Source organism: Epinephelus lanceolatus, chromosome 22, assembly GCF_041903045.1.
Source record: "Epinephelus lanceolatus isolate andai-2023 chromosome 22, ASM4190304v1, whole genome shotgun sequence".
NCBI classification, from domain to species: Eukaryota; Metazoa; Chordata; class Actinopteri; order Perciformes; family Serranidae; genus Epinephelus; species Epinephelus lanceolatus.
In genome coordinates this window covers 33,969,041-33,983,894 of record NC_135755.1, presented here as the reverse complement: position 1 = coordinate 33,983,894, position 14,854 = coordinate 33,969,041, and the positions used below count along the sequence as shown (strand labels likewise).

General features: G+C 39.7%; 1 protein-coding gene across 17 annotated transcripts in view; it reads right to left on the bottom strand.

The window, feature by feature from the left end:
- ehbp1l1a (EH domain binding protein 1-like 1a) overlaps positions 1-14,854 on the bottom strand; it is a 66,055-nt gene that overhangs the window by 40,155 nt on the left and 11,046 nt on the right. For 9 of the 17 annotated variants that reach the window (XM_033610054.2, XM_033610055.2, XM_033610056.2 and 6 more), the window contains exons 2-11: positions 14,619-14,676; positions 13,048-13,143; positions 12,903-12,956; positions 12,586-12,764; positions 12,254-12,399; positions 9,584-9,652; positions 8,131-8,364; positions 4,099-4,263; positions 1,781-1,990; positions 1,524-1,664 (exon numbers count right to left, since the gene is read on the bottom strand). In XM_033610054.2, the coding sequence (XP_033465945.2) occupies positions 1,524-1,664; positions 1,781-1,990; positions 4,099-4,263; positions 8,131-8,364; positions 9,584-9,652; positions 12,254-12,399; positions 12,586-12,764; positions 12,903-12,956; positions 13,048-13,143; positions 14,619-14,676 (1,352 nt within the window). The remainder of the gene's footprint in view (positions 1-1,523; positions 1,665-1,780; positions 1,991-4,098; positions 4,264-8,130; positions 8,365-9,583; positions 9,653-12,253; positions 12,400-12,585; positions 12,765-12,902; positions 12,957-13,047; positions 13,144-14,618; positions 14,677-14,854) is intronic. The other 8 variants (XM_033610058.2, XM_078164753.1, XM_078164750.1 and 5 more) reach the window with 6 other exon arrangements.

Here is a 14,854-nt window from a genome sequence, read left to right as displayed (position 1 = left end):
TTGAGTAAAATAAACCCCTAAATCATCCATTACGATGTGAAAATATACTGGCTGTATACACGCTAAAATTACTGTTTCTTTAAAAGAAATCTGGTGGGTATAGTGATAGCGATTTCAGGGCTGTTTCTAGTTAAACAAAAAAGATCTTATCAAAAAGGTCTACCTCTGTCAACATCCTTTCAATAATGTTGTCAAACACTCATAATACTAATCTGAGGCTATCAGTGGCAAAAACAAGCACTTTGAGTGAATGTACATTAACAGTGCACAATTGCCCCTTGTGGTTAAATTACAGCCTGTTTTGTTGTTGCCTGCTGCAGTGCTCTTGCTCAGTACTGGACCAATTTCAAAAATTGTTCTTCCCATTAGTCACTTAGACACAAAACATGAGAAAATAGAGCCCAATTTAAAAAAAGAAAAATACTGAACTTGGCCGTTGTTGTTCCTTGCAGACTTATGCAGACATGACAAAACCATTACAAAAAAGCGACAATGCCCTTCCCGCTTCTTACAGTGTGTCCACAAACACATTCTCATCAATTACTTAATTTATTAGACAGGGAATTCTGCTGCCTGTTTTATAATATCTGACAGTGCATTAACATAGAAAGAAAATATGTTGCTGGGGCACTCATTTTTTCACATGATGTATGTAAAAGCAACTTATGTTGGTTCCTACTGAAGATATAAATCTTTAAAAACAGATAAAATAAATAAATAGTTTCATTTTTAATAATGCTAAATAATTTCCTACAATGGCTGGACACTGTATTTAAAAAAAATAACGATAATTGCAATAACGGGAGGAAATTATGCAATTGTTGGGGACTATTTTCAGGTGTTGTAGTGAGTATTTGTAGCAGCAGGACATTGTATGTGGGATTGAGTCAGAATGAACTACACTGTGTGTTCGTAATAATGAGAGAGCATGTAACCCAGTACAACAGTGTAGCTCACTGACGTGTTTTTAACAGTTACTAGACAACAAAGGAGCTCTGTGGCACAGAGGAAGGGGACATATCAGGCTTTGATAGTCACACACAATACTTGTTAGTAGGTCAATGCATTGTTGTTGTGGCTCTGCACATGAGATTTGTTGACAAGAAGAAGGGTACAGAATATCACCCTATATTTACCCTTTAATTTGTCAAGGAGATTGTTCTCATGTAGGATCTGTATATAAAATGTGTTATTCACACCAACTGCTCAGAGCATGAATATCCAGCAGTGGATTACATACAGCATGTGAGAAAACCTGAATCAGTCTGAGTCTTTAAGTAATGTCTTGACATTTTAAACTATGCATGGGCATAGTCCATCTAAACTCATGTGAATGCTGAATCAGTGCGGAGGAATCAAAGCAGCATATTAGCAAATGAGACGTTAGCACAGCAGAGGAGGCTCTGGGTTTAGATAAAAACAGAGAACATGAATGAAAGGACACATGAGTGCAGCATGGAGGCTGAGGCTGAATAACAGGAGGATATCAGGCTTGAGTTGGGTTAAAGGTAGAGCAGCTTTACATGGCGTCTCTGTCTGCTGTCTCTGCAGTACTGCAGGCTGTCCAGGATCATTGGCAGAGGGATGCAGAAACTTAGGAGAGAGGGCAGGCTGTGCTAGAGGGGCCTGAGATTTAGGAGGCCTCCATTCACTCTGCCAGGAAGCTGGAATAAATAAGGAGAAGGGGAAAAGAACAGGGGAAGATGGGGGGATAAACACAAGTAAAGGCACAGTAACAGGTGTAGAAACTGAAAGCCTCTGACAGGAACTGTCCCTGTACCTGTCTCAGGGGCAGACGGCAGGCTGGTGGGCCTGGTGAGGGCAGAGCCTGTCTCACCCACAGAGGTGAGACGGGCTTTGGGCTGTCTGGAAGCAGGAGGTGGTGGAGGAATAGAAGGGAAGGAGCTGACAGGAGCTGAGGATGAGGAGGAAGAGGAGGACACAGAAGAAAAAGACGGAAAATTCTGTGGTCTCCACGCACTGGGACAGGCTGACAGATGACGACAGAAAGAATAAAAGAAAAGAAAAAGAGGGTAGTGATGAAAAATGGCAGAGCAAAAGTATGCTAAGACTAATGCTGCATCCATATTGTGATTTGAAAAAGTGCAATTTCAACAGGCTATATACATGTAAAATAATATATGGTGACCGTCGATTTCCCCAGCTTTAATGAAAACTGCTGCAACCGCAGTCCTGGACGTGGCCAAATAACAAAAACAAGACGAAAGGTGCTTTCTTTAAAGGGATAGTTCAGATTTTTGAAACGGGATTGAGTATTATCTATAGTAGATTTCAGTCAGCATGCCCCCCGTTTGGAGAAGCACGCTGGAATCTGACATAGAAGCTCAGCAATCTGCTGCTGTGAAGGGGTCAACAACAAAACACATTTTAACAACTAAGGAAAAAAAACAGTGTCAGTTTAAGTGAATGCTATATATATAGTATTTTCACTGCTTTGTCCTTACTGTTAGACTCTACTACTCTATTAGGAAAAACAGTTCTTTTAGCAATATTTTTAGGTGGGACTTTTTTAGGTGGCTAAAATATGTTTTGATGCTGACTCCTCCACAGCAGTAGATTGCTTAGCCTCTTTGTCGGGCTCCAGCCTGCTTTTCTAAACTGGGGGCGTGCCGACTGACATCTACTGTATGTAATATACTGTCTATTGATAAAGTACACATAACAACCCCACTTCAAAAAATATGAACTATCCCTTTAATGCTTTCTAAAGATATTTTTAAGAAGTAGGAGTTCATGTCTGTCTTTTCTATTCAATGTGGGTGCAGCATTAAGCCCTTAAAGTAAATCAACACCAATAAACAGCACCATATTATATTTTGGATAGTTTTGTCACAGGGTTCCCACAGCTTGAGGTTAGCTAAATTTAAGGCTTTTTAAATACGTTTTAATGCAAATGGAATGAAATTTAAAGACCAATATTACAATGAACAAAATTAAAGGGAAAAAATGTGAACATACTTGTTTTGAAGGAATATTTGACTTGACTCATTTGGCTTGAATGATTGGAGTTTTGTCACTGTGTTCGAACACCACAGTGCTTTTTGTGTGGGCATACACTTGAAAGTTGCCCTGAGATCTGTGGCTGCTGACCCTTGTGCAACTGTTAGAGATGGAGCTAAAGGTGTGGCAGGGATGAGAATAAAATAGAGCTGGGAAATACCTGTCGCTCGTTGGCGAGTTTTCTTGGGGGATTTTGTGTTTCTCCCTCTGCATGTGGGAATCGACTGCACTGATTGCCATCATACTGAGGTTGACAAACTTTTTGCATGGAATACACCGCGCATTGTATGAACCAGTTTTAGCCATGCCACAAAATCTTGGTTAAATAGCCAGTTTCGTTGAATTTAGGTTCAGTGACAGCTAGCAAGCAGACAGTGGATCTGCTGTCCTGATCTGCATGGCGTTAATGCAAGAGGCATTAGGTAAATTATTCAAAAAAGATAAGATGTTACCAGTTATTCTGAGATTTTACAATGCAATGACAGAAAAAAAGATTCATAACATCCTACTTTCCATGTCTTGGCATGTATTAAGACTTTTGAAAGATTGAGTTAAGAAAATTTAACAGCAATTAAGCCTTATTTTTAGGTTAATAAATTCAATGCCTTTTTCAGTTCTCACAAATTTTTCAAATGTTTTCCTACAAAAAGTAGTGCACCCAAAGTTGTACATAACCCTCGTATTTTGAAAGGCTGTGATCACGTGACCAATGCGCTGATGGCTGTAAACTATCCAGAGCACTTATAAAGAGGCAGGTTTGGGTGGTGGATGGGTCACAAAAAAGCAGACTTTCGCCCGGAACTTAACCCTGGAGTCAGGTGCTCGATTCCATGTGAACTTTGGGTCATTTTAAGGTACATCCTCACTGTATTTCTTTTTGTAAACCTAACAACAGCAACTTGGTTGCCTAAACCTAATCTCCGCAATTTTGCATTAAGTAGCTGTACGTTAAGAACATAATGTCATTCATGGGGAGAAAATTTGTTGGATATCATGCAAACATTGCTTTTAAGGGTCTGTGAAAACCTTGTGTCAATTAGAAACCAATTACTGTTTTTGAACTGAATTATGTAATACCTGTCTGTGAGGTATCAGAGAAAGCAGGATGATGGAGAGATGGATCAGAGGGTGTAGAAGAGAGAAAAGAGGTGGAGACTGCTTTAGAAGGGGTGAAGGTAGAGAAAGCCTCCAAGCCCTCAGCTGGAGAGGAGTCACTGTGGAAGCTATGGGGCCTTCGAGGAGCTGAGAGGAAAAGATCGATACAGGACATGGCAGAAGAGGAAAGAGGAAAGGGGAGAGCAGGAAGACAAACCAAAAGCAGAAAAAATGGTAAGTAAAACTAAAAATACTTAGTTTTACCTTTTTTTCCCAAGAGTAGAATTACACAAAACTAGGAATCCCAAAAACTGACTTGTTTTTAAGGTATAACTTCAGCTAAAGTCAAAACACATATGTCATATTTCAAGCAGCAGTAAATGCAACAAGGAGAGTTATGCATAAACCAATGCATTCCCAAACTGATGACTTCAGTATGTTATTTGGTGTTACTGATAATTATTAAGGCAAAGTAATGCCATATATGTTAACAAACATTAGAACATCTTGCCATTCTGTTGAGTGTAAATCTATCATAAGCTACCATCTCTGCCAGTATTTCACCCAGGTAAGTGCCTTCGATAAAAAGTATGAATCCAATGTTCTTGTACCCTTTGGTGGGCTTTCACTTGGAATTTTATCATACTGAGATTCCAGGTGTCCCAGCAAACTGCATTTTAAGCAAACACTTTGCATCTTCATGTTCAATCGTTTAAGTATTTCCATGTAAAGCTGGTGGCAGACATCTTGTTGTGATGGTTAAGGCCTACAATAGATACATTTGGTGGGCCAAAAGAAAGTTACCATTGTGCTGCTGAGTTTTGCACCCCTGCTGACTCTGAGAATTGCATCCATAAAGTACTTACATAAGGAACTGATATTTCTAATAGGGATATGTATTTTTTGTAAATGTCAGCCCCTTTGGTTTACACCTAGAATGTAACTAGTTTTTCCTGTTATTATATTTCTTGGGAAACAAGAAACAGTTTAGATGTCTACATCCGGAGTAAAACCATTCAGCTAACAAAACTGAACAGAACAGGCAGATGGGCATATAAGGAAATAAGAATTAACAAGACTTAAAAAACCTGCACGTAAGCCTAATGGGCTTAAACCCTCCAATAATAACTTAAATAATACTTAAAGCCTTATACAGTAGTTCACCATATTATCGTCATCTTAGGCCCCGGTCACACAGAAAGCATTTTAGCAGCTTGAGGCGGCTCTTTGTAATTATTTTTAATGTGGATGGAGCCTTTTGCTCGCTGTTTTTGCGTTGCTACATGCCTCATGTTTCTGTGCTCTAGGCGCCTGGTGTTTTTGCTGGAGCGCTCTGAACTCAACTTCAAACTTGACTCAGTGCAGAAAAGCGCCCTATGTCATCTCTGCTTTTTTCCCATTGTCCAGTTGAATGATTTGAGAGGTGGGCCTTCTGTGGTGGTCACGACAACAAGTTTACAGTTGGTAAAAAAAATGGAGGAGAAACTGGTGGTGCTCAGTCGCTCAGCAGGACTAATGGACTCCCTGTAGTTAGTATTTATATTTGTTATGCTAAGCTCGACCACAGACAGCAGGTTGTCAAACTGCCCTCACGTCATCCTGAAACATGCCTGGAAATGGCCATCATCGAGGCGAAGCTCCTGGATGTGATCCACCCTCTTTATCATGGCCTCATGTACCCACACAGATCTCCATTTCCCTGTGCCCAACAAACTATTTGCAAACAGCCTCTCACCCTCAACCAGAGTTACAGCAAGTCCCTCTGCCTGTCCATTCTAGTAACTAATTACTGTGAAATAAATAAATAAACGGTAGATTAATTACACAGGAAGGTTAGGGTAAGGAGGTGATGGGGTGGTTGCTTGGCAACAATAAAAAGGCGTAACAAGTGTTTTTTGGCATTTTTTCCAAAGATAAAAAAAAAAAGGGGGCAGTATGGTGCACCTCAGGTTTTGCAACCTGCAAAACGCTTTCTGAGTGATCAGGGGCTTACACAGTCATTTTAAACTGACTTCAGTGCAAGGTTGTCTGCACCTTTTGCTTCATGGGAAGGTAACAGGCAGTGGAAATAAATGACAAGATTAAAGGATGAAGCCTGGTACTTAGTCTACATACCATACATACATCATTCATATCAATCTTCAAATTGACATCAGTCTAACACTGACAGAATATCACTCACTGCTGTACCGTATAACTACGATGTAGAGAAGCTTTCCTTTGCAAACCACTTTCCTTTTCAACACAGATTAGAGCATAACAGAGCAATCTATTCAGCTTGACTTCACTGGCCTGGCAACAGTCCTGTCTGGATGAGGATGGAGAAAAGCCAAAAGCCACAAATTTACTGTGACAGCAGACTGTGGCTGTGCAAATGGAAGAGAAAATTTCAAACTGATACTAATGGAGAAAAGGATTATAGGCCTGTGTAAGGCTCAAAGATTCAAAAGAAGGGCATACTGACTTACCAGCACAGCAGGAGGTGCCACAGATCAATTAAAAATGTATGTCATATTACATAACTCCAGATCACATGTTTAAAATAATGGGCTTGCTCTCTTTACTTAATCTCAAGAACCTAGGTCTAACAGTAACTAGAATTACTGCCTCGTGGTTGTAAGCCTCTGCCAGCCAGTCAAGTTGCAGTTTACATCCCTGTCTGTCCAGACTCATGTAGTCATGACAGTTGACAATGCTTCAAATATGAATGTTGCTGCGAAGAAACTACAAATTCTAAAACATGGATGCTTTACACTTATCTTCACTGAAGCTGCACAAAAGATCTATACAGTCAGCACAGTTTCAAGATGGACACCCAAGATTAGTGTCACCAATTCAGTATCTGAACAAATCTCCCCCCCTTCTGTTGCTGAGATATGGTGTTGAGTAATGGCCAGAAAAGTGTTTTTGCTGACAGTGAAGTTGACCTTTGATCTTTTCACTTCACTCCAAGATTTAATCCTGTGTGATATTTGTGCAAAATTTTGTCATAATTAGTGTACAAGTCCTTGAGTTATAGCCCAAAACATGTTTTGTGAGGTCACAGTGACCTTTAACCACCAAAATCTAATCGATTCATTCTTTAGTCCAATTGGATGTTTGTGCCATATTTGAAGTAAATTCCCTTAAGGCTTTCCTGAAATATTTCATTCACAAGAATGGGATGGATGGACATACATACAGACATACGTATGTACATACCGACAAACAAATGGACGGACAACCTGATAACATAATGCCTTGGCTATGGATATTATTAAAAAATCTAAAACTGGTACAGTCAGACTGATTTCAAAGCCCAGTTCAGACCAATGATTCGCAGTTGCAGTGGTGTGTGAATTACCGGCGGCTGTTTTTTAGAATGTAAAGCACATCGCCTGCGTCTAAGCCAATCAGCTTGTAGTGAAGTCCGCTGATCAAGATGAGATGATGCATTGTCTCATCTAGTCGCATTGGTGTGAACCGGCACGTTATTAGAATGTTGCAGAACCGCACATTGCAAGTAGTTGCCTGTGCACCGCAAATCTTGGTCTGAACTGGGCTTAAGGCAGGTCAAAGTCTAAAGCCTAAAAGCAAACTACAGCAGACCTACTACATGCTCAACTACAGCACCAGCCCGTTACAACAGAACTGCATTTGTTTGTATCTTTCAGTTTTAAGTCTACAATAAACATCATGTTTAAAGTCGTTTGCTTGACATCTAAGCTGGGTCTATCACTATAGGGAAGTGAGGTTATAGTTAGGATTTCTTAAGTTCAGTTAAGTTAAGTTAAGTTAAGTTAAGATAAGATAAGATAAGATAACATAACATAAGATAAGATAAGAGGTCTTAGACAGGATAGGACATAACCATGAATTTAGGAATTGCTCCTGTAGTAAGAAGATAGATAGATAGAATTTTTTTCTATTTTTAAACTTAAGTCACAATAGGAGAATTACACAATTAGACAATTTACTAAAAAATGATCAACCAAAATAATCGACACAGGATAAGGAGTATCTGTTGACGTATACCTGATCCGGCAGCGGGCTGGAAGATTTTGGGAAGTGCAGGAGGGTGAGCAATTGTAAAGGCTGGCAGTGAGTAGGCATAGGGGGAGGGCCGAGCCTGCTGGGCAGTGCTTGGTGGTCGTGTGCGTAAAAAGGATGGAACAGAGGGGTCTGGGGGTTCGGGCAGAGGAGGACGAGATGGAACCGAGATGGTGGAGGAAATGCCAGAGGACGTTTTCCAATCCATCTCTGAGGTTACTGGGTGAGAGATAAGAGATGAGTAGAATGGAAAGACAGGGTGAAAAGAAAGGTTGGGGATAGAGAGATTAAATCAAGGATTGAAAGGAAAGAATAAATGAAGAAGATAGGAGCAGAAAAAAAACAGAATAAATACGTGCAGATGAAAGTGACAGTTGGCAGCAGATATGAGGAAACACATGAGGAGAGGAAGTGAAAAGAGGAAGAGGAATGAGATGAAAAGAGTGGGTTTCTGAGTACTCCGATATGTTATTTTCATCTTATCAAAAATATACAGGCTACTTAAGCAAATTCAAAAAATACAATTTCAAATACTGTGCAATGTGGTGTGTGTGTGTGTGTGTGTGTGTGTGTGTGTGTGTTTTTGCGTCTGTGTGTGTGTGTGTGTGTGTTTGGGGGGTGTCGGGGGATCGTGAGGGGGGTAGTGTACAGGAAGGTTTAGGAGCAGCCCAAAAACGAGAAAAAATGCATTGTACATTTCTGCAAACCACAGATACGTTACATTTTTTAAGTTTCATATGTTTCATATCAACATTTCTGAAGTGACGTGGTGTGGCAGTATGGCATCACATCTAGGCGTGACGTCTAGGTGAGACACCTGCCTAGCTGCAGACTGCTATTCAAACCACCAAGCAACAAAACTGGTTGTGTTTTAGCGAGTCATTGCTGTGTTTCCAGCGGCTGTGTTTCCACAACTGCTGTTTTTGTTTACCAAGACATAGACGCATATCCTGCTAGGATAGTGCCACGAAAAAGCAGTTGCTTGTACCGAGACATCACCACATTTCCAGCGTGGATAGTGTCACTAAGAACAGTTGTTTTTTATTTTATTTACCAAGACAACCATTCCAGCCAGAATAGTGTCACGAAGTAGTGGAAAGTAGTTGTTCTTTATTTACCTAGACAACGCGGCAATTCCAGCCAGGATAGTGTCACTGAGAACAGTTGTTTCTGTTTACGAAAACATCACTATATTTCCTGCCAGGATAGTGCCACAAATAGCTGTTGTTTTTACTGAGACATTACCATGTTTCCAGCAAGGATGGTGCCACATATTAACCACATCATTGTTGAAATGTAAAGAAACATAAAGTTTCAAAGTATCCGCTACATAATAAGGTACAAATGTACAATTGCACAGTTTGCAGGAATGTACAATACCAACATCTACTCTGGCGATATGGTTGGGAGGAGTAAATCGGGTAACAGATGCAGTTACCTGTGGGGCCTGATTCAATTGCAGGCCTCCAAGCCAGATCATGTACTCTTGTGCTAGAAGAACCAGAGGCTGTTATAAAGAGAAAAAGGAACAGCAGACAGAAAGATTATGTGAAAAGGGAACTGGGTTTTAAATAGGAAACAAAAGTGGAAGCAAAAGTTTCAGAAAAACAGTTCAAAGAGAAATAAAAAGGTGACCAGGGACATCCTTGTTTGACCCTACAGAGCTGAGGTTGACAACATGGCAGGGTGTCGAGTCTTTCCCAGAATTAATTAGACCTTGTAGTGTAGAAGTTGCATGTTGCAGTATACATGACTAAATGTAGCCCAGCAACACTTTATTTAGAACAGACTTCTTTGGAGGCATGTGCAGGGTAAAGCTGGTGTCAGTATACTTGTGGCTGTGTTTATCAGATGTTGAGATTAGAATTAGAATCTTCAAAAGAAAAATCATATCACAAACACTGTATTAACGGGCTGTTTAGAGGTACCAGACACCTAAACTTAATGCTTATAAAGGACTTTTTCAAGATAGTATTTAACCAAATTTAAGACTTTTAAGATTTTTAACCAATCATCTGTTGTCTGTTATTATTAAAGAACTGAAGGTTACGTATAAAGGTCAGTAGTATAAATGTAGTCCCATGCTGAGGCAATGCTGGGTTTTATCTAGGAATATGGTTATTAGAGTGAGTTAGGTTAATCTACATTTTGCCAACAGGTAGGTGCAAGTTCAAAGTAAAAAGACAGTATTAGGTTCATTGGTAGCTTTACAGATTTGTAACATCAGAAATGTGGACCTTCACACAGAAGTGCTTGACTCATTTTGAAAAAAAGAAAGAAAGAAATCAATCAATCAATCTTTTCCCATGATTCACATTGACAGTGAAGGGGATATGGATCTTGATGTTTTGTTGTGTGCAATGTATGGTATTCATCTGTGTTGGACTACTGTCTGTAGAGCAAATTGCCCCTCAGGAACTTTCAAGTTTGAATCTTGAATCTTGAAACATTTAGAAAGCAGCTTTTTTATTTTCAGCTTACACTGCTTTCACTTTCCCTGCTTACATTGACAGACATTGCCAGCGTCAGATTATATCAGTTGTAGCTAATTAACCCCTGAGAATAACTTGATGACAGAATAAAATTAAACCCAGCTGTTGTTGGGTTTGTAGACGTAGCCAAAGATAATTTGTAGAGGGAATAAACTTCACTCTTTCACCGCTGTAATGTTGTAGCATTTCTGCTGTCCCGATAGAGTGAAAGGTCTTCTCTCCATTGCTCTTATTCACTAGGTCTGCTCTCTAATTACAAACTAATTACAAAATTAACTTAGCATTTCTCTGCAACTACAAGGTCTATATGAAAAATCTCAGTATTAGAGATGTCAACGGTTAACCGTCAATCGGGTAATGGCCAGGAATATTTTTAGCCAATTATACTTGCCGGTCTCGAGGTAAATTTTTCCACTATTCATTTTACTGCACTGGGCACCAACAGGAGCTAACATATGCTTGTGGCACCATTCATTCAACGATTACTGCTTGTAACACCATCCAGACCTAAAAGCCTTGCTGTAGAAATATGGGGCCCACTCTCCTGGTCTCCCTACAGGTTGCCCCAGTGAGTAAGCAGCTCAATTTTGAGCCTCAAACCCTTTCAGCTAATACTGTTAGATCTGTTAGCACCTTTAGCAATGTCAGCATGGCTAGTGATGCTAACATAGTTAACAGTGCTAAAGGGGTTTTGCATCTTAAAATGAAGCAGTTTACTCACCAGGGATACCTCGGGTATAGCAGGATTGTATCGCAGCAATCCTATGCCATCACCAGGTGAGGGTTACTCACTTTAATTGCTGAATGAGCAGCACCAGTAGCTAACTCCCACCCGACCCCTGTGGTGTGCAGTGCAGAGCGGGCAAGGCTAACATTAGCTAACCAGTGGAGACTGGAGGGTGGACCATGGGCACTATGGTTCCCCATGTTAACACAGCTAGCCAGCGGTCTGTCAGCAAAGCAACAGTTAATAAAATAAAGGGCAAAACATTTACATCGCAAAACATAAAAAAAATTTACCCTCTGGAAATGAATAGAGCTTTGAATGTGGTACTGCAGCTCACACTGAGTCAAAGGAGCCCTCTTGTATTTCACATCATTTTGCTTAAAAAAAAAAAAAAAAGATATTATCTCCGCTTAACAAAACTTTAAACTTTTAGAATATACTTTAGAACATCCTTTTGGATTTATGCATTTGCACCCCAACACCTCCAGCAAACCACATCATAACCATCTCAACATAGCTTGTGCATAGACAGATGCAAATATAGAGAGGTTTTAGCAGAGGCATGTAACAGTGGAATTTCCAGATTGGCCATTTTAGGTACATTTGGGCTCTTTTTTTAAAATCACTCAATCAGATCTTTATACATATTCCCATTCATAGAAAATGATAATAAATAGATGGAAGAGGAGTCATATCCTTCCTGTTAACTCTCATTCAGATCATTTCAATAATTTAAGCTTTTTAAAATTTATGGTTTGAATCAGGACCTTCAGGATTTGGATCAAGTAGCTCCTAAATGCCTCGAGATTAGGATTTCTTGTCAGACTGTAATTGCATGTTCATTTGGTGTAATAAGCCCAGTGATCCTCAAGTGTGTCCCCAGTCTTACCAGTAACATGAGTAATTTGTCCGGTTCCAAAGCTGGCCCTCCTCTCCTCACTGCCTTCATCATCACTGTCATTAAAGTCGTCAAGGTTTCCAATGTCACTCATTTTCATACTCATTAGACTGGCCAAACTCTGCATGTCCTCATCTCTGTGGAGAGTAGAAACAGAATCTGCTTAAAACGTTAGATATCTAAGAATATCTGTGTCAAAAATAATCAATATTGGGCTTAAAAAAAAAACTGTATTGATTACATTCTGGAATACAACTATACATCTCTGAAGACTTGGTGCTTTCAGTAAAGTATGCTGAAATGCTGCTGGGCTGATGACTTACGTGGCCTTGCCCTCTTTGAGAAAGATACAGGACAAGTTCAATTTCAGCGTGGCTTCCACCACTTTGACAGACAGCGGTTTGAGCTTCAGTGTTAAGTCATACTGGGCCGGCGTGGCACTGGCAAACTTCTTCATATTAACGTCTGCTGATGCCAACACTTTCCTGCGGCCTTTTGTTTCCTGATAAACAAAATCAGTGGACATGATAGTCAAGACTGAACACAGGAAATATCTTTTCAGACAGTTTGTTGTTTTCCAATAAAAGTAAATAAAATGAAATCACAACTAAGGATAAGGCAGGTACTGTACACTGCTTACATTTTCAATGACAAAGGTCCAGTCCTTGTCTTCAAAGTCCTCTGCAGTAGGTTCCTATTGACAGACAAACAAATTAGCTTACCTATTTCCCATCTGTAAGCCAAAGAATTCATATGTTCAAATACAAAGAGACTTAACCTCGTACCTTGAAGAGTGTTACAGTGATGTCTAAACTCTCTGGAATCTGCCACAGCACCAGGCCTCTGTAGGGGTTTTTGATCCCCGGCTGCCAGCTGTGGAGCTAACAGAAAAGATAACGGAAACAAGGGAATGAGTCCTCAAGTTGCTGCCTAATGCCGAGCACACGTTACGAAAGAAGCAAGCTGATTTTGGGCCCAATTTCCCCCTCCGGACAATCGTCACCAAAGCCCCAATTTTTGATGGATCTAAAAGGCTGGCCCATAATAAAAGATTATTCAAATCTTAACAGATGTGGAAAATGTAGGAAACTCCACACTTAACATAAAATAAAAATGTAAATTAATGATAATTGTGATAATTTTGCTCTTACAGTGTGTGGAGAGCCACAATTTGCCCACAACTTCACCTGATACATACAACGGTTCATGTTATAGCTTATAAATTCGCACTCAACAATTTCGGGCTATTTAATGTTAACTTAAATACTTAATGTTAATTTACGTAGGTTAGGTTAAGGAAAGTAAAGATACATGGGTTGGATTTAGGAATATCATGACAGGGTGTCATCACATAACGTTACGTACTTAACATTAAGTTGCATAGGTTAGGTTTAGGGACATCATGGGGGGGCGTAGTCACATCATGTTATGTACTTGATGTTAAGTTATGTTGACAATCATGACTGGGAGTTGTCACGTCAAATTACGTACTTAACAAGAAGTTATGTAGGTTAGGTTTACGAAAATCATGACTGGGCATCATCACCTTAAAATAACTCACTTGGTTTCACACAATCACCACGCTCCTGAGGGAAAGTCCTGTGTTTGTTTGACCCATCCGCATCCCCAACTTTCCTCCTTACACACATTTTTTCTACCACTCTCTTTCTTACTCCCGTCAGCACATTTGTCATGTGAATGCAGCCTTCACAATTACATTGTTTGTATACAAATTACTGGCTCATGATTCTGTGTTTTAGGTATACATATGGGAACAGCCTGCAAAATAGCACACCATCCACTAACAGATTACATTCATGAACAGTCCCAATCCTGACTCTCAAAAACCAGAAATCTTGCAAATCTTTACGATCAAACGTGATTTAAGAGTAAACAAACATGGCAGATGACGGGTATGAAGAACTAGCTGTTAGTTTCTGAGCTAATTTATACAGAAAATTCATAAAGGAAAAGAGAGATACAGATAAAGTCATGGACATGGTGTAAACATGGACTGTACATGTTTAAGTGTGATCTGAATACTTGTGATTTGAAATCAGCACAGCCTGGATGGACTTCCAAGCAGAGCTGGGGATATAGACACACTCTCATCATACGCCATACCACAAAAAAATCTGACAAACGATCTTTGTTTCCTATGGACTGTATTTTAAAGCCTCTGCAGAGCACATACAGGAAATAGAGGAGAAAGAGAATCTTTATCCTCTAAAAACCATTCAAATCCAGAACAATATTTCATAGTTTTAGCCATTTCTGCTCCATGAGCTCCATAGAGACTATTGGCTATTTGAATGTTTTTGAATGAATATCATCAGTTTCTTCTTTGCTTTATTACCTTTGTGCTGTGACGTCTGTTTCTCCTGATCCACACCACTCTCAGTTTGTCTGGTTGCCTGCAATCAAACAAAATGTTAGTGTTTCCAGTGGGGTTTTTTAATCACTACCATTACACACACATACCCAAATCAATTCAAGTTCAATTCAATTTGTTCCAAGAAAACATACATATGATTTATGGGGTTTCAGTTCCATTTTCAGTTTGACTGTTGATATTTTGTGTGTGTAATTAAA